The 27,480-nt window shown below is 33.7% G+C and overlaps 2 protein-coding genes across 2 annotated transcripts; one reads left to right on the top strand and one right to left on the bottom strand.

Annotated features, from left to right (window-relative positions):
- Positions 1 to 5,147: 5,147 nt before the first annotated feature.
- LOC147398390 (putative serine/threonine-protein kinase PBL7) lies at positions 5,148 to 7,740 on the top strand. Its single transcript, XM_086446714.1, has 6 exons — positions 5,148 to 5,202; positions 5,445 to 5,536; positions 5,623 to 5,697; positions 5,851 to 6,040; positions 6,289 to 6,626; positions 7,552 to 7,740. Exons 1-6 carry the CDS (start codon positions 5,148 to 5,150, stop codon positions 7,738 to 7,740), a joined length of 939 nt encoding a protein of 312 aa, XP_086302840.1.
- Positions 7,741 to 10,195: 2,455 nt separating this feature from the next.
- On the bottom strand, positions 10,196 to 13,812 carry LOC147398389 (transcription factor ICE1-like). Its single transcript, XM_086447584.1, has 4 exons — positions 12,440 to 13,812; positions 11,634 to 11,858; positions 10,690 to 10,860; positions 10,196 to 10,542 (listed from the first exon to the last, which is right to left on the bottom strand). Exons 1-4 carry the CDS (start codon positions 13,586 to 13,588, stop codon positions 10,459 to 10,461), a joined length of 1,629 nt encoding a protein of 542 aa, XP_086303710.1. The 5' UTR covers positions 13,589 to 13,812; the 3' UTR covers positions 10,196 to 10,458.
- Between the last annotated feature and the right edge of the window lie 13,668 nt (positions 13,813 to 27,480).

Below are 27,480 nucleotides of genomic sequence, written 5' to 3'. Positions count from 1 at the left end.
ATAAAAAATTAATCAACCAATAAATTCAAAATTAAAATTCAATTGACCAATCGAATTAAAATCCAATGAACCAATCAAAGCTAAAATTAAAAATCGATTGACCAACCAAAATTAATCAAAATACAATTAAAAATTAGCCAACCAATCAAATCCATTCAACAAAACCATTAAAAATCAAAAATAAAATTGAAATCAACCAATCACGATATAATCGATAGAGAACTATCAAGGTACGAGTAACGTGGGATCCCTACTTTCATTTTCTTAAGCAAAATGTGTAAAAAATGAATGAAAAAAGAAAAGAAAAAAAAATATTAGAAGAAAAAATATAAACAAAATTTTATAAAAGGCTCTTTTTACTCTCTCTCTCTCTCTCTCTGCCCACGTTGAGAATGCTCTACGATCTCTCAAACTCCTGTCTCCCATGTTTTAGCTGGAACACCTCCCTCTCCCTTTACTAGATGCTCTTTCTCTACTGCACATCTCCCTTTCTCTCTGCAGTTTCTGCTCTCCCATGTTCTCTCTATCTGAGACTCTCCTTCTTTCCAACTCTCTCTCTCTCACAAGCTCTCTTCTGGATGTTTCTCCCTGCCATAGACCTTCTTCTACAACTCTCTCCATGGTTCTGCCACTCTTCACCTTCTTCTCCAACTCTCTCAACAACAACAACCATTCCTTCTTTCCTTCTCTTTAATCTTTTCCCAACGTCGTAACCACACTCTCTTCTCCATTAACCAACACACAACCCCCCAACCATTTCTTTTCTCTTTTCTTTTCAAATGCCTAAAACAACCCCCCAACCATCTCTTTTCTCTCTTCTTTTAAACACCCAGCAATAGTCCCCCAGCTATCTATCTTCTCTCTTCTTTTCAAATGCCCAAAACAACCCCCTATCCATCTCTTTTCTTTTTTCTTTTCAATACCCAGCAACAACCCCCTCCCCCCCAAGCCATCTTTTTTTCCTCTTCTTTTGAACGCCCAACAACAACTTCAACCAGTAGCCTTGTCACATTCTCCACCTTCTTCTTCTCCATTCTTCTCAGCCCCCACGACACTCCCATACACATTGATGTTCCAGTCATAACTTTACTCTCCTCTATCAATAATCTACTAGCAACACCTTCATCAGTGCTTATTCTCTATCAAAGTCTCCAAAAACAATACAACGATTTCTTTCTACTCTATTTTGCTATCTATCTCAAACTATCATCGAATCGAGTCAGAAGAAATGTATAACAATCATTGTTCATTCAAAGAAGTAAATCAGGTTTTATTTTATGTTCTTCTTCTTATTCTTTTTTCTTTCCATTAATTCATTCATTTTTCTTTCCTCAATCATCATGTAGTTTATGAGAAAATGATTTTTTTTCTTTCATTCATTTTTTATACTAATAGAATTTGAAAGCCCATTTTTTTATTTTTTTTTTATTCTCTCTTGTTTTGTTCAAGATCATCATGTTTACATCGAGTTTTTAAGGTTTCTTTAAATTTTGATCAAAATCACTTTAGTTACTTTTGTATTTGAAAATATAATCTGTTCAATTTGATGAATTTTGGTATGCGACACGTTAAATGATTTATGCCGTGTGATGAGGTGTTTGTTCAATCAATAAATATTCAAAATGACTCTTTTGAAAATTCAGAAATTGGCATATATCTCTCTCTTATTGATTTTTGAATTTCGTCTATGTGTATAATTTATCAATTTGGAGATTTCATAATTTTAACTTGATAATTTGAAATTTTATAAATTGCATGTGTTTTGAAACTTTCTATTCATATTTTTAATTTTTCTATTTTGAGAAATTTTATAATTTTCTATTATGGAAAATCCATATTCATAACTTTCAATGTTGGAAAATTTTATATTCACAAATTTATAATTTGGGAACTTGTCATATTTGTAATTTTTTATTTTATAAATTTTTAATTTGAGAATTCATCACATATTCTTAAATTTCTATTTTATGAAATATCAAATTTCTAATTTAGAGACTTCATAAGTTGCCAATTTAGCAGTTTCACATTCATAATTTTCTAATTTGGAGAATTTTCACAAATTCTTATTTTATCTAATTTAAAAAATATTTGGATATGTAGATTTTTAATTGACTTTTGATCATAAGATAATTAAGGTTTTTTCACCAATTTTTTTTTTTTGTGCGAAGTTTGAGGAATCATTTAAATAATTGGAAAATTTTAGCCGTACAATTCATTTAGCAAATCCAATATAAATTGATGATAATGGAGACCCTAGTTTGACTTTAATCTTTGTATGTTGACCATAAGATAGTTTTGGATTGTAGTAGAGACAGATCATCTCGATTGAGTGGATTCGGTGCCTAACACCTTCCGAAACTTGTAATTTGACCCCTTCCCATTTTTTATCTGTGGATCGATCCAAATCCATTTGGAGTTACTTTTGGTTCCTAGACCTAAACTAAATGACGACTCCCAATTCTTAGAAAATCTCCATTTACCAATCGAACTCCTTTTCGCTATTTAGTGAAAATGGGTCAAGGCGATTTCATATAGTCATTTTAGTAACCATCAATGGATGGGAAGGACAAGGTGCTTAAGATCTTCCTTGTCTCTCAACTGAATCTCCTTCCCCATAGTTCTCTAGGTAGACCTTTACCTATCCATTTGAATATGTGAGTCACTACAAGCCTAAAAGTATTTTAAAAATCCATTTTAATAGTGTCCATTCACACCCAAACTCATTGAATGGCGACTCCAAAACTCAAGTAGATAAGCTCAAACCTTCAAAGGTTTCGAAGCCCACATAATCTACACCCACAATGGCATCACACAATGATAAAACACAGACCACGCATTGGTATTTTGGCTTGGTTCTTAGATAGGAGTCACACGGCGATAAAATAGAGACAACGTTTGGCTAAACAAGTTTATTTTCTTTTCTAACTTACTTACCGAGTATAATCAATAAGAAAAGACAAAGAAATGACGGTTTCTTGAAATAATATTTTAAATGTTATTGCCATGCAAGTTTTTGATTATGTGTTACTCATATTCCTTTTCGTATTGTTTGTTGACGCTCTAGTAGGCTTCACAAGTTTATTTTCTTTTCTAATTCACTTAAGACCTTATAATCTATAAGAAAGGACAAAGAAATAATATTCATACAAATTCAGACAAATAGTTCATATAATCTTTATAAAAAATTTCAAACAAATGACACAATCAATCTTCATCTTCTAGGGCATGTTTCATTGGCCGTATCAAGTCCTCCTTCCCCAACCACATCCATGGGCTCAAATTCCACCACACATCATTATTATCGTAAACTCTAACATAGAATGTCATACCAACTTCATTTCTAAATGTTAAAATGTTTCCAATACAAAGATCATGATCTAAACCAAATTGATCCCATCCATCCTCTACTTTGTAGTTGTTTATCATCACTTTCCACGTGAGATCACTATTTGACTTCAATGAAGCATTGCAATTAGCTTTTGGTAGGGATCTTTTAAAATTATTTGGAATCGTCTAATAAAAAAAGGAAAATCATATATAAATGATAAACAAAAGTTTTAGAAAATATTTATTATCATACCTAAGAAAGAGAAAAGGATGTAAGAAATGAAATTTGGACTCACAATACTGGATCTGTTTCTACTAAGAATTCACTCTTAGAAAGTTGGATTTTTCTATGACATTTTCGATCTCTCTTAGTATGCTATCGGTTTTACTCTTTGAAGTTTTATTAAATGAGAAGATGGATAAAAATGAAATGAAGGATTTAAGGGTAGATACATGAGTTTTGAAATCTTTGGCCGCTGCTTTTTGGTTTTAAATTTGTGATGGAGGTATCACTAAATATACAAACGTTTAAGGATGGCACTGGAAAACCCATGAAAACATTTCACTTAAACATAAAATAGATCACAATTGTTAGATCGAACGCAATCTAACGGTTTGGATGAATAGGGTGCTCATTGGCTCCTTATCATTGGCTGTTGAATCTGACCCATATATATGGGCAGCGTAGATAATATTCTAGACAACGTTTTGTCTTATGTGACAAAAAAGTTTCGGTATGAGCTGATTTTTTGTGAGCATGATCTCTATGGTGAGGAGATTATCCTCACAAAAAATCAGCCAATTCTAAAACTTCTAAACATGTGAAAAATGTTTACAAACTAACGTTAAAAATGAACGGACCACGATTCTTCAACTTGTAAACTGGGACTACTGATTTATAGGCTGCTTTTCTTTAGTGTGATATATATATATATGTGGAATGGATCAAGGGACATGGAAAAACATATGTAAAAATAATATAACATTAATAAATTTTCAAAATATGGGTTAGAAGTTTGGGATTGAGCTGATTTTTTGTGAGGATGTTCTCTATGATGAGACGATCATCCGGAAAAAAAAATCAGTCCAATCTAAAATTTCTAACCCCTTTAAAAGTGATTTAGAATGTGGACCGTCGATTTTTTTGCCAGTTTTTGTCAATAATTTGTAAATCACTTTTGATGGATTTAGAAGTTTCAGATTGAGCTGATTTTTTGTGAGGATGATCTTTTCATCATAGTAACCATCCTCGCTAAAAATCAGCTCAATCCAAAATCTCTAACCCATATTTTGAAAAATCATTGTTTTTACATATGGCCATGAACAGCACCCATATATATATATATATATATATATATATATATATAGAGAGAGAGAGAGAGAGAGAGAGAGAGAGTGTGTGTGTGTGTGTGTGTGTGTGTGTGTGTGTGTGTGTGTGTTGTGTGTGTGTGTGTGTGTGTGATTCTAATTGAGGTTCAAGAAGTAAAAGTTGGGGTGCCAATAGCAGTTCTCTACTTTTGTTAATTCAGGGAGGGATTTATAATATGCAATACTAATGAGGGATGTCAACTAAAATTTACAAGGTACGCGGCTACTTATTTTTGGCGTTGGACGCTTTTCATGTCCAGTGCTATTGGACACTGCATTATCCTAAATTGGAGGGAGAGTGAGTTTTTTGCTTCTTGAATCTCATCAAATATAAATCCAAGAAAGCTAACGAACAAGAACAGAGAGATTGAGAAATTGTGTTTTGTTCGATAGATTAAGGGAAAAAGCAGAGAACAGAGAGAGAGTTTCTAAAAAATTCTTTGTTAGAGAAAATGGATGGGTTTGGTCATTCGGATGAGGGAGAGGAGCAACCTATGAGTCCTTCAGGTGATTTCTTCATCTTTGTTTTTTTTTTTTTTTTTTTTTTTTTTTTGTTCTTCTTGATTTCTTGACATTCCAATCCACTGTTAGCTCTGGTTGTCAATTAGAAATTCTGTTGTTGGGAAGTGGAGAGCAAATTCACTTACACTAGAGAAAGAATACAATTCAAGAATCTTTAGCTTTCTACCCAATCTAAATTTTTTGAATTATTACTGAAATTTATGATTTTTGCGTAATGGAACATGCAGAAACTGAATCAATAGGCAGTACAAGTGAATCTTGGGTTCATAATTCCCCAAAGAGATTTACATTACGAGAGCTCGCAGATGCTACAGATAACGTATTGCCCGAGGCGTTCATGGATAGATCGATGATTATATTTCCACTCAATTATTCTTCTTTGACGAGCTTCACTATGCCACAAAGAGCTTCTCAGCCGACTTTTTGTTGGGGAACCCATACGGTGTTGTTTATGCAGGGATTCTCATGAAAATGGATAAGGTAAAGCTTTTCTATATTCTCTTGATTGAGAACCCAAACATGGTGCATTCTTTGAATCACTTGTACAACAACAAGTATTACTCATGATTTGTTAATTCTTATTAACCAAAATACTTACTTATTATAACAAATGTTTGAAAATCTTCTCAATAGTTTGTGGCTGTAAAAAGGATGAATAAAATATGGAAGCCATGGGAAGAAGACTTCATGGTGGAACTTCTAATGCTCAGCCTTTTGCATCACCCCAATGTTATTAATCTGATTGGTTATTGTGCCGAACATGACGAACGAATTCTTGTCTATGAGTTTATGCCTCTTGGTTCATTGGAAGATCATCTCGATGGTACGTAAGGATGTTTAATCACACCTACACTTTTAATATATATTGTTGTTCATCTTTGAATACTACTTAATATTTAATTAGAAGCTACTAGCCTCAAAATATCAAATGATCCCTAGAAATGAAGAATAATTAATATGCTTAGGTTAAGATATTATTGGGTAAACTATAACACTACTACATGCATCTTGATCGATCTTAGTATATATAGTTTAACTTTGTGACGAAATGTTCTTTGGATATGTATATAGGTCATAAAGAAGTAATAGAAGACTGGAATACAAAGATGAAGATAGCAGTGGGTGCAGCCAGAGGGTTGGAATACCTGCACCATAAAACGTATCCTCCAGTATTTCATAGGGACCTAAAATCAGCTCACATCTTATTAGACGAAGAGTACCTCCCGAAGTTGTCGGGTTTTGGACTTGCAAAACTCGGTCAAGTTCGATCTGGATCACATATAAGAGAAGAAGAAGAAGAAATGAGAAAATGTGACGTCTACAAATTTGGGGTAATCTTGTTGGAGCTGATTACAGGACTTAGCGCAATTCAGTTCAGATTGAAGGAAGAACGTAGCCTTGTTGAATGGGTAATCCTCCCTTTATCTCTTTAAAAAAATTTAGTAGATTTGTCAAAAGAAAATGCTGGAATGATACAAAGGGAGACACACAAAGGTGACAAAATTGATGTGGTGGCATACACATAACTGTAGATGCTTTTTACTCGTATCTCGTAAAAAAGCATCTACAGTTATATGCGTGCCGCCACATGTTTTTGTCACCCTTGTGTCTCTGTTTGTGTCACCCCAGCATGACTCTTGTCAAAAATGGTAGATTTGCTAGTAAAGATACAAAGGCATCGAAATCCTTTTTTCTTTTTTTTCTTTTTTTTCCACAAAAATTACAAAAGAATGGCCTCTTATGGGTATTTAAAAGAAAATTTAAACTATGGTTCTCGAAATTTCTAATTACCAATTAAAAAAAGGGGGCTTGAATTTGGAGTTTGATGGCCGTCAATCTTTATTACTTTGGGTCAAGGCATTTTTTTTTTTTTTTTAAAAATTTAATATAAGGTAATGAACCATGAAGGACTGGAGTGGGGGTTTTCCTTTCAATGAACCATAAAAAAGACGAGGAATTTGATCACACTTATAATTGTAATTTCAAAAATGGTAAAATATCATTTCATAATTAATTTTTTTATGGAATAGGTTAAAAAACAAATATTTTAGTGCTTATTATTTATATATATATAATATTAAACCACACAATATCATATTTTGATAATGGTACATATTTTTAGTTCAACTTAAAAAAAAAATTCTATTTGGTAAATGAATTAATTTCAAAAATGGTAATTCACCCATTTTCAAAATTAAAAAGAATTGTTCATCCGAATGAGAATATTAAAATTTTTCACAAACAATTGTGTAAATAATTAACCAAATAATAATAATATTATTATTATTATGTAGATGATGACCAGGTTTCATTACTAATAACAAAATTTTGCAGGCATTCCCAATGTTGGCATATGGAAGGAAATACACTGAATTGGTGGAATGGCAGCTGCAACAGAATTACCCAATGCGTGGGCTATTCGAGCTGGCTCTGGATTTGGCATACGACTGTATCCAAGCAGAGGTTGCCAAACGTCCTCCTATTAGTGATGTGGTCAGGATCCTGTCCACCATCCTATCTTAGACAAAGACAGACAGACAAGAGACGTGGAAGAATAAGTAACTAATCAAACATATTAACCAGAGTAGTAAACTTTTTCAATTAATTTGTCTCTTAGAATAATTAGACATGACTTCTTCAAAAGGATAAATTACCATCTCCTGTGCTGAATATGGCAAAATTCCGATTTTGGTACACTCCTGATCATGTTAATTTTTAAAACATATTTTCTAATGAGATTGTCACATTTATAATATCAATGTTAAAACAATCAAGGATATTTGTCTTTAAAATTACCTATGATATCCCTGATAATTTGTAAACAAGATCCTCACTTTTTCTTAGTGAGATCTCCACTTTAAATTAGAATAACTACCTTTGATCTTCCTAGAAAATGTGGTTTGGGGATTAAAATGAACAGTACACCAAAATCGAAATTTTTGCAAAAATTACACACTTTTTCAAAATGTTTTCTTTTTTTAAAGTATAATACACATAATTTTTTTTTGGAAGGGTAATTGGAGTAATCTAAAGGTAACCAACAAGCTCATATAAAATTCAAAACCTAAAAAATAAAAATTTAGTGAAAAGAAAAAAATAAAAATGGGAGAGCTTCTATTGGCACCCTAACTTTTATTTGTGCTTAACAATTCATTTATTTTCTTTATCTTTAATAGAGGTTCAATAAGTAAAAGTTGGGGTGCCAATAGTAGCTCTCTTTATATCTAACCTTCCAAAAACGAAAAATTGGACTCTTGAAGTTAAAAAGAAAAAAAAAATGTTCATTTAATTATTAGTTCAAGTCATTTTTATAATAATAATAAGGGTCTTGTTAACGTGTGCCGTAAGAGCACACATTAAAAATGTAATAAATACACTTAGGAAATTGGAATTTAAGGGTATTCGGATAAAAAACAATTTGTTTAAGCGCATTTTATTTATAAACTCCAATTTCCAAAGTGTATTTATTGCACTTTAATAATAGAATTGATATGTTTTTTTTTGTTTTTCTCACAATTAACGGTCACCAATCAAGGTGAAAATGGCACAACATGGTTCGATCATCCAATGTAATCCATAATCTATAGAGTTTTGCTGGCGTGACACAGGATATATTGTGATTCTCACAATTATAATGTGGACATGCATACAATTTTAACGTGGACATACATACATAATCGTAGATGATTTTTACTCGTATCACAAGAAAACACATCTATAGTTATGTGCTCATCCCACATCAGATTTGTGAGAATCGCATTACACCAAGATTAAACTAAATTATAATCAATCGATCAAACCCAAAACCCATCTCTTAACTTAATCTGTGCCTCAGTTTGGTCAAGGCTCAATAGGAATATAGTTTTGGGTGGATCCCGAAACCTGACCGTTGACTAGCACCTAATTGGCATACAAAATATAGTGTACGGACCCATTAGTGGGTCTAACGGTAATAATAGATCAATTTTAGGTTAGTCCTTGAGGAAAATTACCAAAATGCAGAAATTTATTTCCTTTAAGATCATTGACGAACACTAGGGGTAAAATTGAGCTAAATCTACCTCGATACTCACAAAGTCAAACATTCATGTCAACGTCAATCAAACTCACGTGATTGATAATGATAAGAGTCTTCCTCAATAATCATCCCAAAATCAACTAAAATTAATATTTAATGCAATCTTTCTATTCTCCTAATAATAATCTTAAATAATAAACTTAGAAACTCTAAACTGTTTTGTGTCTCATTGTCCCCTAAAAAGTTAACCAATCTTTTGCATATAAGTAAAGAGAAACTATGTGATGGAAATCAGGTACATCGCCCATTATGACCCACAATACACCATGCCAATGTACAGTAAATATTTGCTAATGACCAACCTATCAAAAGGGCTTCAAAATATGCAAAGCAATGATCCTGTGTAACCCATGCACTGAAAACAGGATTCACATCAACTTTCATGCCTATCAATTCAAAATCCAAACCATTCAAACATCCATCCAAAATATTCAATAGTTCTAAGCTTGTATGGCCACCTTCCCTTTGGATGGCAGTCTTAATGGTCCCAAAAACAAAAAACAAAAAAAAAACATGACTAATGATCGGATGGTCTATAGACATCTAATCAAATGTATATAAAATTGGTGCAAGAACGATCATAAAAATCAAAATAAAGAGAAAAAGACAAACATGATCAGTCAACATTGACTTCGTCCATGGGTGATGATGAGAGATCCTTCCACAATTTCAATGAAAAACAGGGTTGCAATCTCTCAATCTCGCCATCTTTTAAGTAAAACTGAAAATCTCACTCATAAAACCCTAAAACAAGTTTACAACGATTTTATGTTCCATGGAAAGACAAAGTTGCTCCTAAGCAAAATGTGGTGCACTTGAGAGACAAAAGTCAACCCAATAGAATACAAGGCACAAACATAACATAATGCATGTACAAATCACACAAAGCTAGCATCCATGTGAGAGAGCTCCAAAGGATATTTTATTTCAAAACTAAATTTATTAAAAGATAATGTGTCTGTGCTTCCAAACCTGATTTAAAGGGATAACCTGACCCCACTAAAATAATCCAACAAAAGCTTGTGAACTGACCTACTTAAATTGGCTTGGATAGCATCTATTTCTATGGGCATGAGAGGAAGATTGCATTTACATACTACTCAGAGAGACTTGACAATAATTAGCTCTTTTTCAGCAACTCCTCTATTACTTTTGAGGCCAAGCTATGCCATACCATGGAAGCCAGCTGAATCCAAAAGTACTGTTTTGATTTCCTCGGGTTGCACATCCACACCTTCCTTGCATTGCTGTCAAGAGAAGGAAAAATAAAACTTAAATTTCAAGGTTTGTGCCACAATTTAATTGGAAAAATGGTTTGAGTCACAATAACGAGGCCATCGAATCTAACCCAGATTAGTTAACAAGGTAAGAAAGGCCATAGAGAACAAGCTTACCTCAGCTCTGAAAACATCAAGTGCAAATCCATTAAAACAGCTGATCACAGCTTGCTGGATGTCTAGCCCTAGACCATCGAGAGCCCTCATTGTAGAGAGCAAGAGACCTGGCCTACGAGCACAAAACATGTGTATGTTGACAGCTCTCCCTTCCCTTACTCTGACTTCAACCTACAAATGCAGAGTACCAGAAATTCATAACTAGAGCGTCATCCTAGATAATTGTAAAAGTGGTTGATGAAGCAACAAGAACCTAAAACATAAAAATCCAAATTGCAATTGAAATGCCAATAAACAGAAAGTAAAGTATACGGGCAATAACAACAGCAACAACAACAACAAAGCGTTGTCCCAAAGATTGGGGGTCAGCTAAATGATTCTTGCTCCTCCATTCCACTCAAGCCAGAGCCAAAAAGTATTTTGTTATTGAAAGTGAGTTCATATATACTTTCACCATCTCCATCTACATTCTTGTGCGTCTTCCTCTCACTCTTTTAGGACCTTCAACTTAAATATTTCTTCAAACTGGAGCTATAATCGATCTTTGTTGAACAGACAAACCTTCTCAGTCCACTTTGTCTTAGTTTATTGCCTATTGGAGCTACTCCAACATTTTCCCGAATGTGTTTTTTTTCTAAGTTTATCATTCAATTCTTTCCACTCAAGCTTCATAACGTCCTCCATCTCTGCTACGCTCAATTTATTATCATGATCTCTTGACCACCCAATATTCAGCTCCATAAAAAATAGCTGGTCATATTACTGTCTTACTACCAATCATATAGAGAACAGTAAAGATTAATGGGATGTTACCGACAGACCATCAATTGGTCCTTATTGTCAAGGCAATTAGACAAGAAAAGAAATCCTTTTGACTAAGAACCAAGGCCTTTTGGCACATAGAGGAGTGCAGGAACTTTTGTAGAAAGGTTTTGAAAACTTACCCTTGCAGGTTGGCTGTTTGGGCTCGACAATGCGCTAGGACAAAGTTCTTCCTTTACACGGCAAGGCAGGGTCGGTGGGGTGGGTGTCAATGGGTGGAAGCTTGTAGTAGGTGGCAGCGAAGAGCCTGGGGGTGTTGATTCTAGTTCATTGTGGAGGTCGTTGATCTTCTGAAGAAGCTCCTTCAAGTACTCGATTGCATCCCCCAGGATCGAAGCTCTATCCATCTGTCAAAACAACAAGGGTTAATCAAAACACATCAGAAACATCTTCAGAAGGAAACAATTAATTTAACAAAGCTTCAAAAGCACCACGAAAGTGGTTTACATTGAACAATGACTCAGATCTACTGTAGGTCCAAGTTGGCCCAGAACTTTTTTGAGTACCCTATCTCGTTATTCAATATGACAAACTACTTATCAAACATCTCAACTTTCTAGTACTTATTAATATATTTTGGGTTCTTTGAAATATTCACAACACCCCTTGATAATACCATAAATACTGACTGAGTTGAGCCTCTCAGAGAATTTTCCCTAGAGTTTTAAAGAATTGTTCAAAATTACTCATAAACTAACAAGACTAAATGCTAAAGATCTATCAAATGATACTTAATTGAAGAACCCTTTGCATGACTAGTTCCCAAGACCATCTAAAGTATCCTCAACTCAGAACAATGGAGTAACATTTGAAAGAATTAAATCTAACAGCTTAAATAAAACAGACAATCCGGAACTTCAAAGAACCAAGACTACATCAAACAAACTATTTAACATGAGAAAAACAACATCACCAAAATGATTCTCACCTTGCTAATCTTTGGAACGACAGATCGTAACATATAGAGCCTGTCATTGAGTTTCTTTCGACGGCGCCTCTCTGCCATCAAATTTTTAGCTGGAAGCCCCTTCTTCTTCCCCTTCTGATCTCCAACCGTAACAGTGCTGTTCGCATTCGAATTGTTCCCACCATTCTTCGCGCTCTCCTCCATCTTATTATACTCCGCGGCCTCATCCGAATCATAATTCAAACCCGACCCATCAATGCTCAAATCATCCAACTCATCCTCCTCATTCTTCTTCCTCCTTTTCTCTTGCTCTTCTTCAAATTCCTTCCTCTTATTTCCATCCAACCTTGTTGAAACCTGACCGAAATCCGAACTCAAAGCCCCCAAATGTATTCCCCCTTTGTCACCTACCCCTGAATTCTTCCTTAAAGCAGCTCTCTTCTGAAAGAGAGTGGGTTGAGCACCAACTGGAGGGAAAATCTCCAGAGGCCTCAAAACTTTAGACCTATTGAGAAACAAAGAATTCCCAGAATCCTCAAAACCGATTGGATTGAAGCTGGTGTTAATGGTGCCGATGTTATCAGACATTGGCATCAAATGGGTATTCGAAAATTGGGAAGTTGAACTTAAATCATGAGTACCCATTTTTCCTTGAGAGCTCAAATCGTTGAACCCAGTCATAATCCCACCTCCCCCATTCATCAAAACAGGGGAATTTGAATTCTGGTTCATGAGAAACCCAGGTTCGCAACCCAAATCGAAACCATTGTCAAAAGGGTTGTTGCAGACCACGTTTAGAAGAGAAGACAAGCAAGATTTAGGAGGTAGGAAGGAATGAACCTGCGAAGGATCAAGATTAAAGACCGAAGACGGAGAACACGAGGAAGAAGAATCGACTTGATGCAAGAGAACATTTTCAGCTCCAATGGGATTTGAAGTGAAGTTAATATCTCTGATTTCTTGGTGATTTTGGATGGTTTGGAAGTCTTGGTGAGATGGGTTTCCATTAGTGTTCATAAACCAGTCTTCTTCGAGCATAGATTTGAAACTAGAGAGAGAACCCATGTCATCCTTGTTCTCTAATCCTCCACCATTGTTTCTCGTCCATGAAATCGATTCTTGTTCGTCTTCTCCTTCCATCCAAACAACGCCATTAACCCTCGATAGCATTTTTGCGCTGTTTTTTTTTTTTTTTTTCTTCTTTTCTGGAGTTCTCTAAGAGAAAGAAGAAAGAAGAAAGAAACAAAGAATCAGAGAAAACCAAACAGTTTGAAAGAGAGAAAAGTATAGTAGCTTTTCAGATGGAGAAGATAGATGGATAGACAGATAGCTTTGAACGTTACTCTTAAACCTCTCTCTCTCTCTGTGTGACTGTGGTTCTTTCTCTTTCTGACTTTCTGTGTAGCCTTGGTGGCGTAACGTAACGACAGTGACTTAAAGTACTAAAATACCCTTGAATAGCTCCAATTTTACGCAAGTCATTTTCTCTGATTTTCCTCTATTTCTTAAATTTTGGGAAATGTTCCATTTCGGACTAATAGTCTTTTTGGAGCAGTTCTGCTGGAACTTCTGCAACACTGAGGAGGTCGTTCTCTTTAGAGTTTGAACCGTTGGATATTTTTAAATATATGAGAAGAATGTCTTCAAATGGAAATGGTGCAGATCTCCAGATCAATAATTAAAAAGATCAAATATTTGTCGAATAATGATGAAATGACCTCGAGATTGGACCTCATAAATGCACTTTCTTAAGACGTGGAAGTTTGTAGGAACAGTACTTTCTTTTTATTGAGAAACGAGTAAAAAACAAGCATTTACAATTCCCACACACTTTCACATAAGAAAAGTGTGATATGAGGTATAATCTTGTAGTCATTTTGGTCAAATAAAAAATTAAAAAAAATGAAAATTGTTATTAGTAACCAATTTTTTATTTATTACACCCCAATTAAAATTGAGAATATACGTAGGGATTTTCCTAAAACATGTGCAATTTATGTTAAATTTTCGACTTTGGTACACTCCTTATTTTTATTTCCCAAATCATGTTTTCCAGTGAATTTATCATTTTTATAACTCTCAAATTCATTGATAAATTGTCAATGATATCTTTGATATGGTAAAATTGTTAATATTTTATCTACGAATTCATTGATATTAAAAATGATCAACTCACAAGGTCATAGATTATAAAAGTGACGAATTGATTGGTAAAACATGTTTTAGGAGTTAAAATGACCAATACCAAACTCAGAATTTCATCATATTCAATGCAAGAAATGTAGATTCACCCAAATAAGTAAATGATTGAGAATAAGTAAAACTTGAGGTGCCAATAAAAACTCATTATTTTTATTGCTAGATTTTTATATTTTTATTTTAAGATTTTACATGAACCTAATCATAATTGTAAACAACTACTGAAGCTATTTCAACGAGTGTTATTAAGTTTTACAATGTTGATATATTAATTTGAGCTGAACCTTTATAATATTTGAATGGTGTGTTTTAATCTTTAATTAGGGTGTGAAAAATAATAGAAGAAATTGGTGTGTAATAAATAAAAGTTGAGGTGCCAATAGCAACTCTCAAAAATATGTATATATATATAGATTTGTTTTTTCTAAAATATCTTTATTTTTCTTCTTGAAAGGATAATATTCTCAAAAAATGATGATTTATTAGTTGAACTGATTTAATTACAAAATCTAAATGAACCTTGTTGTACCATCGGTAGGGTCTCATTTTTAAAACACTGCGGTGCGGTGTATTGTTGGTGGTTGGGCCACTTTTTCATGTAACTGCTTACCAACACTCACTTTTTTGTGTATTGTTGATCTCAGACCATCTTTTAAAATTGTCTCATATTAACAAAATAGAAAAATTAGAATAAGAAAATGATTTCAACATTGTAGAAGAAGAAAAAAAAATAGTAAATCCCAATTTTGTATCTTGCCACGTTCTCGAACGAAGTCAAAATGACTCAAGCAAGTCGTATCAATCGTGAATGATTTTTAAAATCATGATTATGTGAGTATTATAAACTAAGAAACAAAGAATAAACAAAATTAGGATTTCAAGAGTCAAGACTAGACCCACCAAGTAACGGACTGAACTTTAGTGGATCTGTGGGCGTGCCACCCAACACATGAGACATGTATTTACTACTAAAGTGGTTGCATAAATCTGTTACGCTTTTTAACATTTTTTTTCCAAAATAGAGACAAATGGCCTTCTTGTGAGTTGTCATTGTCCCTAAAGTTGAGAGGAAAGAAAATTGAGAACTCTAGTTTGTTTGTAAAGTAGGTTGGACCATCTTATGGTGGGCAAAGGAGATATCCACAACTTCATTCTGGACACTATTACATGTTGTCAATGTCTTGGACTGAAGCTATATATATATATTCAATGATAGAGGTTTCTTTTGCATTATTTTTTGAAGTATTTTGATGATTAAAGAAATATATAAAGACATGTTCTCCATGTTTACTAGAAATGGCAAGGAATTTAGACTGTTTCAGTTAAATGTCATGTTAGGGGTTTCCAAGCATGCAATGCCATACTCTTGTTTAAATCTAATCCTCTTTCACGACCAATCCGTTTGGAAAGACTTAAAAGATTTATTTTTTTAATAATAAAAGTTAAAAAGAAAATTTGGATTAATTTTAAAATATATATAAAAAAAATATTTACTCTCTAAATTACTTTCATCGACAATTACTTTTCACTTTTTACCATGTATCCAAACAGGGCCTATGTACCACCCAACCCCACAATGTCTGTCACACCTAAACCTCTCCTCTTCAAATCCACCAACTTCTCCCTTCCAAATGTTCATTTCTTCTCTTCGTAGATGGAGATTTAAAGAGAAATTCGATAAATTAAATTAACTGGTTCTCTATAAAGAAGAGAAATAATTAAATTCATTGTCCCTTGTTTTTGTTCTTTTTTTTTTCTTTGTTAACGACAAATTTGTGCCCAATTTATCCCACCAGTTTTCCATTGAATTTGTAATTAATCTTTCTTCTTGTTTTGTCCTCATTTATTTCAACATTCTCGTCCAAGTGGGCTAATTATGTGAATGAGAGCATTTTGAAGTAGCATAATTAGTGTTATTATAATCTTATAATTTAAATTGCAAAACATTAGACAATCACAAAACACGTTGGAAACACGCCTTGATTTTAACCACTCATGATATTTAAATCTATTAATAATACCCCCATCAATCTCTCTCAATAATAATAGAATCAATTTATAAAGTCACATTGCATTGCATATAATCTATCTTTTTTTTATTCTTTCAAAGAGTCATAACAAACGCCCAATTATATAGGACTTAAAAAGTTAAATATTTGAGATACCCCTCTGTTTTCAAATTGATTGCCCGACACTTGACCTCCTTCTTCTCTAGCAAACAAATAGAAAATGACACAAGTACCTTTATCTTCAGCCTTTAACCAAATCCCTTGAACCATTCATCTTCGATCTCTTGGATAAATTTTTTTGTCTTCATCTTCAAGTTAAGATTCTTTATTCTTCAACTTTAAAACTCAATTCAAAATACAACCTTCAGCAAAGAATAAAATAATGGAATTTTATCGAGTAAAAAAATCTAAAGTTTTCTACAAAGAATTAATATGATACTGAAAATGAAGGTGGGGTATGTCATCATTTTGAAAATAAAAGGGTATCTCAAATATTCACCAAAATATAGAAGGGTATATTTAAATCACACGATACTTCATACTTTTATAAGAAGATTTTATTGTCACACCAACTTTTTCTAAGGCCATTCCAATTCATATGGAAGTACCACAAATTTAAAGTGGGGTTAGCAAAAGTTGGTGTGGCAATAGAAACTATCATTTGACAAGAAGAAAATTGTTAATAAATAATAAATCAAAGGATATTTTAGTCATCTACCTAAAAGAATTGTATCTTGTTCATTCTGGACTCTAAAAGTTAAGGTCATTAATGTAATTTTACATATAGAGAGTTAATAAAGAGAAAACGACAAGAGAGAGGGAGTGAGGATGACTGGATGAGAGTAGTTGCTTGCATGGCTACTGTTCATTTGCAGAGTAATAGAGAATAAATTTGACGTGTGCGAAACCCCAAGTTTCTCGTGAGTCATCTTTATTCACCGCCAGCTAAATCCCCCCACCTATTAACTATCTTACTTTTCTCATCCAAGTTGCTTAATGTTACTTTCCATCTCTCCACGTGCCTCTCTCTCATCACTTCAAGCTTCAAACTATCCAACCATGACAGTTACTCTTGCCCACATTAAAACGTCTCTCCAAAAAATTTACTGAAAGTTATTACTTTTTTAAGGTCTAATGTTATGTCCAACGAACGGCTGATATAATAGGGGAAATAATGATTTTCTAGAGATTAGTGTTGGAATTTAGACATCACTTTAGGTAGAGATCATCATAACCGTTCGTTGGACACTAGATGTCCATCCACAACAAATTTTTCCATGTAAATGTACAACTCCCCTCCAAATTTGGCAACCGAACCGTTCAAATTGACTGCTCGGGTGCACTCCTACCTTATTTTTGTCCTTTCCTCCACAATATTTTAGATGATTTGTATAGGTCTTCAAGTAGTTTTGGTGAATATTTGAGAGATAAGTCCCTTGACCTTGATTTTTTTAAATTGATTAATGAAAATGACTTAAATACCTCATCTTCTATTAATTATAAGTGATTTTCTTGCAAATATCAACAATCTTCAAGCCCTTTAGAAATCATGCATGTTTTGCAGGCTTTTAAGGTTTAAGTAGATAAAATATTAAGGTCGAAGATGTTGGTAAAAAAGTTTACCTAATAGTTGAAGATGATTAGTATTGAAAAGAAAAAAAATCAAGGGTTTTTGGCTTAAAAATTTAAGATGAGGGTATTTAGTAATTTTTTTATTAGTCAATGTAGAAGACCTAGGTCAAGGGACACGTTTCTTCTGTTTGTAAACATAGGGATGTATTTCAAATTTTTACCAAAATGTGGGGGTAATATTTAAATCACCTTAAAAAAATTATAAACAATGGGGTGATTTGGAGATAACCGCCAATGTTTTGATAAATATTTGAGATGAACCTATATTTTCAAATTGATGACATGCACTTTGACCTTGGTCTTCTAATATCGATTAATCAAAAAATGAGTTAAATACCCTCATCTTCAACTATTACCCAAAAATCATTGATTTTTTTTTTTTTTTTTTTTTTCAAAACCGTCTTCTTCAAATTCTTCTATCTTTATTGAAAAGTTTTTTAACCTATTCAACCCTATCCTCAATCCATTGTTCCCAATCTCGCCTCAAACTCTAACAAAAAATCCTTGATTTTTTTGTCAAAATTTCGTCATCTTGTTCTCCGTAAAAAATCTTATCTTATTCTTGAGGTTTCATGGTTGAAGTAGATAAAATTGTAAGGTTGAAGATAAGGATAAAATATTTTACTAGAATAGGAGTGGAGCTACTAAGGAGTTTGTGGGGGCAATTGCCACCACTAAATTTTCTTAGGTATTTAAAATACCCTCATCATCTTGTTCTCCGTAAAAAATCTTATCTTAATCTTGAGGTTTCATGGTTGAAGTAGATAAAATTGTAATGTTGAAGATAAAGATAAAATATTTTACTAGAATAGGGGTGGAGCTAGTACGGAGCTTGTAGGGGCAATTGCCACCACTGAATTTTCTTAAGTATATAAAATACCCTTGCATTTATGTTTTATTTAAAAATGCCCATATATATTTAATTAATGGGATTTGACCCCCCCCCCCCCCTCCCTCTCAACCCTTGTTACCCCCACTTTCAAATTAATGACGTGCTCCTTTCAACCTATTTTTCTTCTAAAGACTAACAAAAATGACCTAAATACCCTCATTTTCAACTTGAAACTAATTTTTTTTCTTCCTAAAATTAGTCATCTCTAAATACTTCAAGCTCTATAATAAAATTAATTTAATCTATTTAACTCAGTTTTCAATCTATTATTTTGAACATTGTCTCAATCCTTTCTCTAAAAATTAGAATTTTTTATAAAAAAATATTTCATTATCTTCTACTTCAAAAATTCTATATTGTTCTTTAGATTTGAAGAGTAAAGTAGATCTTAAGGTTGAAAATTAGGATACAAATTTTACCCAAGACGTTCTAGATAACTAATTTATGAAGATATCAAATTCAAAAAAGTTTTTGATTTTAAGTTGAAGAGGGTAATAAAGTCAAATAAATTGTCTATTAGATACGAGCGAGGTCAATGGGGGCATGAAGGAATTTTGGTGGACGTTTGAGATAACCTATCTTTTTGAAGATAACATTATCCCTAGACGTGGTCTTTGTCTCATAAACTAATGAGAAATGCGTTAAACACCCCTTTTTTCAACATGTAACCAAAAACCTTCCAGTTTTTTACCTTATAAAACATTCATATGCAAGCTCTTCGACTTTATCATTGACTATAGTTTGCCCCCATTGCAAGAAATTAAATCCTAGCACCACCCTTCTTACCTAAGAAATTTGAATGTAAAATGAGGACTTTTAATTGAAGGTTGAAGACCAGGGCATTTAAATAATTTTTATTATAATCTATTATGGAAGACCAATGTCAATAAGCATGTCATCAGTTTAATAACATAAAATACCTCAAATATTCATCAAAACATAGAGATGTATGTGCTAAATCACCCTAAATGTTTTTATCATAATTTATGCAACTCGGATATTGGGCTGAGTTGATTCACTTCAGATGGATTTTTAGGTGACGGAGAGGCAAAATTTGATGGAATTAATTCGTCAAGTCAGCTAAAAAGATCACCTGATTCGAGCGAAAAAATGTAAATTTAATATATTTTATTTGGCTCTGGCCGCCGAGTCGACTTGCTAGTCATCAACCTGAATCGATTCATTAGACATTAGAGTTGAGTTTTGGACTTTGAAAATATAATCTTTAATTTTATGACTTCATTACAACAATTGACTTTCATGCAGGTTATTAACAAGTTGTGATCACTATAATTGGAATTGCATGACCATCTTCTATCTCAGAACCCTTGGCTTGATATTTTTCAGGTCCTCATCTATATGTTAGTCTTTTGTTTGGTGGAATCATTGAGAGGAACAGTTTAATTGTTAGAAAGTGAGAGGTGTTTTATAGTTCAATAATGCATTGTTGTTTATGGACGCATATGCGCATGGCATTTTGCTTATTGATCAATGGCTATGTTAGCATTTGGGAATATATAGGTATCGATTGGTCGCATATTTTTTTTTGCCACATTTTGCATTAATTCAAAAGCGTTTCTACAAGTCATATCATTGTTTGGATTCATTCAGCAAAATAATTTTTTACAAAACTTGTTTCAATTAACTTTTAAAAAAAGGTAAAAAGAAATTAATTACTTAATACTTTCTAAAAAAACATTTCTCTCAAAGTTACGTTTTCCACAGATACTTTCTAATTTCTCTCCAAATTGAGAGAGAAAAAATCGCATTGTTCTAGGATTTGTTTTGATCAGTTGACTCAAATTAAAATATTAATCGACTAATTTACTAAGCCAAGGATATAGCAATGTAGGGATTGCTTTGGGACAACGAATGCAAACAAGATCGCAAGTGCAAATCAATGGTAAATGGATCTTTCCAACAGAGTCATAATGTGAACTCGACTCGACACTGAGTAGTCAGACTTAACAAATATGTTAACCATGATACGAAGTCGACATACGGTCCCCACATAGAATGGCAGTCTGCAAAACCCAAAAGATGATACGGTTGTGTATAAGATGTCTTATATGTTGTTGTGCTACGCAGAGTTGCGAAGGTGTAGTGCCCTCGTCCCAAAATTTTTAGGATGACGAAAAATGGTAATTGTGTAATATTTTCTTAAGAATTTTCTATTTTTTAGGGGTTTTTGTTTTGGAGAGATAATTAAGTTTTAGTAACTCTCGATTTTATAAATAGAGATCTCTAGGGTTGTAAAACTTAAGAGAAAATATTGATTGTTCTTGTTCTGCTCACTCCAAAGATGTAGGAATATTTTCAAACCACGTAAATCCTTGTTTTATTTTTGTCGTCTTTGTTGTTTCGATTTTTCACAGATATATGTTAGCATTCTCGAAAGTTCTATGGCTAGTATGCCATGCCATAGAGTCTGAGATAGATTTGGAAATCAATAAATATGCAATATTCCAAGTAAAAAAGTCCTTTACCTATTTAAAATTGTTACTGACTTGATTATCATTGGAGTGTTCGTAGGCACAACCATGTGATATGGGGTCAAGTCATTATCAACCAGGACGAAGATCAAGGATCACAGAAGTGCTTAATTATATTATTTGCAAGAAGTTGAAAATGGTTGGATCAAGAAGCAACTCAACTGATATCTACTCCTTTTGCTTCCATATAACAAAATTTCAAAATCCCGCTTGTCTAGGGTTCCATTTATTTTACATTGATAGACTCAAGTTTGGATTAAAGGCGAGGATTGCGTCCAGTGTAAAAATTCATCAGGCCTAGTTCAAGTCGTAATCAGACATTTGGTTTCAGTATCATTAAATAATGCCTTTTAATGATATTTTTCATGATTTATCAGCTTGATAGACGTTTTAGTAAGTGATTTTGTTGAGGAAAATAATTGAAAGTTGATGAAAACCTAACAATGAAAGGATGGTGGAAGTGGTAAATCTGGTTAGAGAAAAATCAATCTCAAAAGGGATTATTGAAGACAAAGTAGTATGGATACTAACCACAAATATTAAAAAGTTCTTACCTAGCTAGCAGTGAGCACTAATGGGTGGAAGAAGGAAGGTGGAGTAGAAATGTATCATTTGGCATCGAAAAAGAGTTTCCAAGTATTCTTTACTAGCTTAGTTGGCAATCCAAAGTAAATTGGCTACAATTGAAAATCTGCACAAAAGGAGAATACATTTACTTTCAAAGACAAACGACCATGTATTTTCCATTTGATTTTGGAGGAAAGAGTTGGCAAGGTTTGGAATAAGTAGGGTGGGAGTTGGCATGGCTTTGATGGGGGCTGAAAATCGATGATGATAAAACAGGGACAGCAAGCTGTTAGAGAATAAGATGCACTGTATTAAGATTCATGAGATACACTGTATCATTGCTAGTGTATCTCATCACAAATGGAAAATTGTGATGAAGGATATTCTAAAATATATACTGATATTTAGAATATATCAATTGGGATATTCTAGAATATTTATATTAAGTAGTTTTCATATATCTTGGTTGATGGAATGTCTATAAATACCCTATCAAGGCTTTTGTAAGATTCATCCAAGAATTCTCAATAAAATTCATATTTCTACACAAGCTATTTCTTAAATGAGTGACGTTCAAAAGCCAACTGATTTTTTGTGAGAATGATCTCTAGGGTGAGGAGATCATTCTCACAAAAATCAGTCCAATCTAAAGCTTCTAAATCCATCAAAAGTGGTTTACAAATTATCAATAAAAATTTAACGATCCACAATTCTAATCACTTTTGATGGGGTTAGAAGGTTCAAATTGGGATGATTTTTTTTTAAATATATTTTTTAGGATGATCACCTCAATATTATAGAGATCACCCTCACAAAAAATTAGCTCAATCCGAAATTTTTAAGCCATACAGAACAAATCGTTTGCTCCCTAAAAGAGTTAGGTGTAGATCTATGTAAATCCTTACCTTTAACCTTAGCCATTTTAAAGAAATATATTGTGATGTGTGTGCACATAGTGTATGTATGTAATGGACTTAGAAAGAGAATATTACCTCGAAGGATGGATTATTTTCTAGCTTTTAAGACATTAGAAAAGAAAACAATAAAATGCCTATTATAGAAATTTAAATTTTTAAGAAATTAAAGAAAGTAAAAAAAAAACATCTATTCTAGGAATTTAAAACTTGCAAGGAAAAGAAAAGAAGCAAAGAACAATTATTCTAATGCTTTTGTGAGTTTATTGAGGGCTTATAAGGGAAGATTACCTCTAGGAGGTTTTACTCGTTACCCCCAAGCCTCAAGTTAAAGAAAACTAAGATCTACATTGTTAAAAGTAAACTTACTTAAACATAAATAGGGGAGTAGATAGAAGAGGGTTTAGAAGGAGATTACATAGAAAATCAAAAAAAAATTATAACTACACCCTACATTGGTATTTTTTTTCTTCTTTTTGGTTAGGGCTCATTGGGTGTTTGAGAAAGGATTTTGACAAAGTTTAGGTAGGTTAGAAGGTTTTGAAAAGAGAAATTTATGGAATTTCATATCACTTGAGCTCCTCCTTTATTTGCCTATGATAAGACTTCTATTTATAAGATTTTGGGAAACCCTTAGAGATAAACTTGTCTTAAATCCTAGAGTTCCCACAATTCTCAATAAGACCTCAATAAAAGATATCAAATACTCTCTATCAAAAAAAATTTGAATGTTTTTTACAATTCTATGAGTCTAAACAATCATGATGACCAAATGATAGGATTTTAAAATATAAGAAGTTCTAGAGAATTTTCAAGAAGGATTAAAATGGTCTAAAGGCTTTGATTTTGGGTCAAATAAGAAAGAATTAGGCTAGATGACATGTAAATATGGATTTGGATTTTGGATATTAATGTAATTTAGCCTACTTAATTTTCTAACAACCTAGGACTAATCTAGTATTTGCTAACAAGTTTTAGAAAATTCTATAGGTTGGTTAAAATTGTTACAAATCGTAGAACTTGGTCAAATTATATTGAACCTTCTAGGATTGAGAATAAGTTTGGAGGGCATAAGAGTAAACTACCTTAATTTAATTCTAATAAGATCAGGTTAGGATAGTAATTACACTCATGGAACAACACTTGTTCAAGGATTTTTGTTAAAAGAAATGAAAAATTACAAGAAGACCAAAGTGGTGGGATTATTGAAAAGTTAGAAAAAAGGTAAAAGAGTAAAATGTGGGATTTCTTAGGGGGAAAATCATTAAAGAGAAGTTTTAAAATGTAATTTTCCTTTAGAAGATTCCAGTCCACATGGGCTTGTACCTTCCCAACAGAATTGGTATTGAATGAGCCAAGGCTTGAACAAAATTATACCTGACCGTAGGTCACCCTTGGACTAGACAAAAAACTTTCTTGACCCTAGGTCACCCTTAGACTAGACAAAAAAATCTCCTAACCAGATATCACTCTTGGCTAAGCAAAAAATAAGCTTGGTCATAGGTAAGGTACGATTAGGCTTAAAAAGTGATGTGGTCATAAGTCACATAGGGCCAAGCTTAAAATTTAGGACTTGAAATGGCCTTTGGGCCTTGTGGGTACTTAAAAGTTGGCTTTTAATCCTTTTGAAATACACCTTACGTCAAGCCCTTCTCGAAAGGGTTTTGATGCTCTTGAGTTCAGACTAGGCAAAAATGGGGTGGGTGTCTACAGAAACCAAACCTTATGTGTAGACACCTCAATTTGAACGGGCCACTTCTCGAAAGGGCCCAAAAATATCGATTTTCTAAATAAATGGGCCAACGGGCCTTAAAGGCCCAAGTCATTGAAAAGTGACATTTTTACCAACCCGAGGCCCCTAAGACCTCTCAATGGTTTAGGAGACCTACCAAAAGGACTCGGCCTACCTTACGTCTTCCCAATATTCACCGCTCCGCTTCAAAATAAAAAACGCCAAATTTTCGATAAATTTCACCAACGGGCCTAAAAAGCCCGATTCGCCAACACGTGGCATTTTTGATCAAAACTAATGATTGCAAAAATCTAAAAAAAATTAAAAAATTAAAAATGTGAGACTTGGGATGCCTACCCCGCCTCTACTACCACCGCTCCGCCTCCGAATCCGCAAAAAACCATAGGCCCACCTAAGGCCCATGAGCCCTCAACACTTTCCTAAATCGATTTCTCATCTTACCCCTAGCCTAAAATTAATCCCACATCACCTAAAGTCTAAAACCAACCTATACCCTCAAAATCCATTTCAAAACAACTCTCAACCAATCCCTAAAACCCAAAATCATTTCTAAAACCCAAGCCCAACACTACAAAGCCCACAAATCATTAACCATATCCAATTCATTATCCAACCCACAACCCTAACCCATAAACCACAACCCACATCAACCAATCACTCTTTTATCATCAAAAGATGACACATGTCATCACCCCATCTCACCTCCCTCACCCAACTACCTACCCCATTAATTTGCTTTAAATCCCATCTACCCACACATCAACCCATCACCTTTTCTCTCAAATCAAACACATCTACCCACACCCCTAACCTATACCTCCCCTAATCTACCATCATCATTCCCTACAAAACCTACATCTACAACCTAAACCTACACCATCCTCTCAAGTCAAACACTTAACCTCTCCCATCAACATATCCCAACCCTTCATTTCCACCCACTTTAACACATGGCATCATCTCCTTCACCCTCCCAAAATATCATCAACCACCTCTTTAAATCCTCCATTCTCTTAAATCAAATACCATTTAATCACAACCACCATCTTAAACTCACCTCACCAAACACTCCACCCAAATGGGTTGGGTAGGATCCAAACCATTTGGGTCAAAACTCACCCATTTAACCCCCCTTCCCTAAATACCCTCCAATCTCCTCTAAATTACACCCACTTCTCTCTCAAACTCATAACCATTCTACCCTTTTTCTTCACTTCACCCCATTATATCCCTAAAATAACTCCTCAACATCTATAAATACCCTCCTCCTCTTCACAAAAATGGCCCCCAACTTCTCATTACAAAACTTCTCCCCAACACTCTCTCTACTAACAACCATCACCAATTCTCACCAAGATTACCACTTCTCTCTCACTAATCATCCTCAAGTCTCATAAAAAAAAAAATTACATACTCATCATCTCTTCTTTACTCCTTCAACCAAAAAAAAAAAGAGTTGTATTTGCTTAAAATACTAAGGACTCAAGAAGACTCAAAGAAGAAGAAGAAAAGAAGAAAGAAGATACAAGGTGGGTTCAAGGCAACCCCCCCCTCTCTCTTCTACATCCTCTCCTCCTCCCTCTTCTATCATCCCTCTCCCCTTCATTTTATTTTTTAGGATGAATGGACCCCAAGGCTAAAGATCTATAAGGGTCATTTCCATCAATGGAATGACCCTATGATCAAGCCGAAAATGAACCCCTATCTAGGGTACAAATGCACAACACGTGGCACATCATTTTTCGTATTTTTTTTAATCAAATGACCGAGTTGAGTTGAGGTTACCACTATTTAGTGGGGAGAAAAGGGTGCCTAACACCTTCCCTTTTCTCCAACCGAGCCGCTTACCCCGGATCTTAAGGTTTGATCCGTACCTTATCCACGTGAGTCACTAAAATGCCAAAATGTCACTTTTTCAAAAATGCACATCGGGTGACCATTCACACCCACTTACAATATGAATGGTGGCGACTCCAAACCATCGTAGATAGGGTCATCGTAATGGCGAAATCACGTGTCTACATTATGTATGAAATTTTCATCCATTTTTGGACCATTTTTTTTTTACTTTAAAGGTTGAATATAAATCTATAGGGACTTACACACTTGTTTGGCCATTTTTAAAGTGGTGTGTGCAAATTAACTCTTAAGGCCACCAAGGAAAAGAAGAAAAATACGCATTTAGTCTAAAGGATTAAATTTGCAAGAAAACTAAATGGAAGGTAAAATAACTATATCATGGAATTTAAATTGCATTAAAGTAAATAAATATAAAACATCATAACCAAATGCTTTTAAAGAGCCTGATGACTTAATAGGGAAAATCACATGTAGAAGGGATTACTTTCTACCTCAAAGCCTCTAGCTAAGAATTTAAAGAGCTACATTATTAAATTTTGAAATAAGTAAATAAAGTAAAATTGTTTGAAATTAAAGAAAATAGATAGTAGAAAAGGGGGGATTAGATGGGAAAATAAAAGGTTTAACCCCACATTGGTCTTCTTCTTCTATCATCTTCTTCTTCTTATTCTTAGTTTTGACTTCAACTTCTTAAGAGAACAAGTGGCTATTTGGACAAAAAATTTGGAAGGCTTAGGTGCTTTG

This window comes from Akebia trifoliata, chromosome 7, assembly GCF_017979445.1.
Source record: "Akebia trifoliata isolate Shusen 1 chromosome 7, ASM1797944v1, whole genome shotgun sequence".
Classification (NCBI taxonomy): domain Eukaryota; kingdom Viridiplantae; phylum Streptophyta; class Magnoliopsida; order Ranunculales; family Lardizabalaceae; genus Akebia; species Akebia trifoliata.
The sequence above is the reverse complement of the archived record's forward strand: the minus strand, read 5'-3'. Positions and strand labels throughout refer to the sequence as shown.

Excerpts from the sequence above, each read along its gene's own strand:
- LOC147398390 (XM_086446714.1), top strand. The coding sequence starts at position 5,148 with ATGGATGGGTTTGGTCATTCGGATGAGGGAGAGGAGCAACCTATGAGT. Across the intron at positions 5,698-5,850 it reads TTCTCATGAAAATGGATAAG|TTTGTGGCTGTAAAAAGGAT; the intron begins GTAAAGCTTTTC and ends TCTTCTCAATAG. Across the intron at positions 6,627-7,551 it reads AACGTAGCCTTGTTGAATGG|GCATTCCCAATGTTGGCATA; the intron begins GTAATCCTCCCT and ends AAAATTTTGCAG.
- LOC147398389 (XM_086447584.1), bottom strand. The coding sequence starts at position 13,588 with ATGCTATCGAGGGTTAATGGCGTTGTTTGGATGGAAGGAGAAGACGAA. Across the intron at positions 11,859-12,439 it reads TCGTTCCAAAGATTAGCAAG|ATGGATAGAGCTTCGATCCT; the intron begins GTGAGAATCATT and ends TTGTTTTGACAG. Across the intron at positions 10,861-11,633 it reads CAAACAGCCAACCTGCAAGG|GTTGAAGTCAGAGTAAGGGA; the intron begins GTAAGTTTTCAA and ends CTGCATTTGTAG.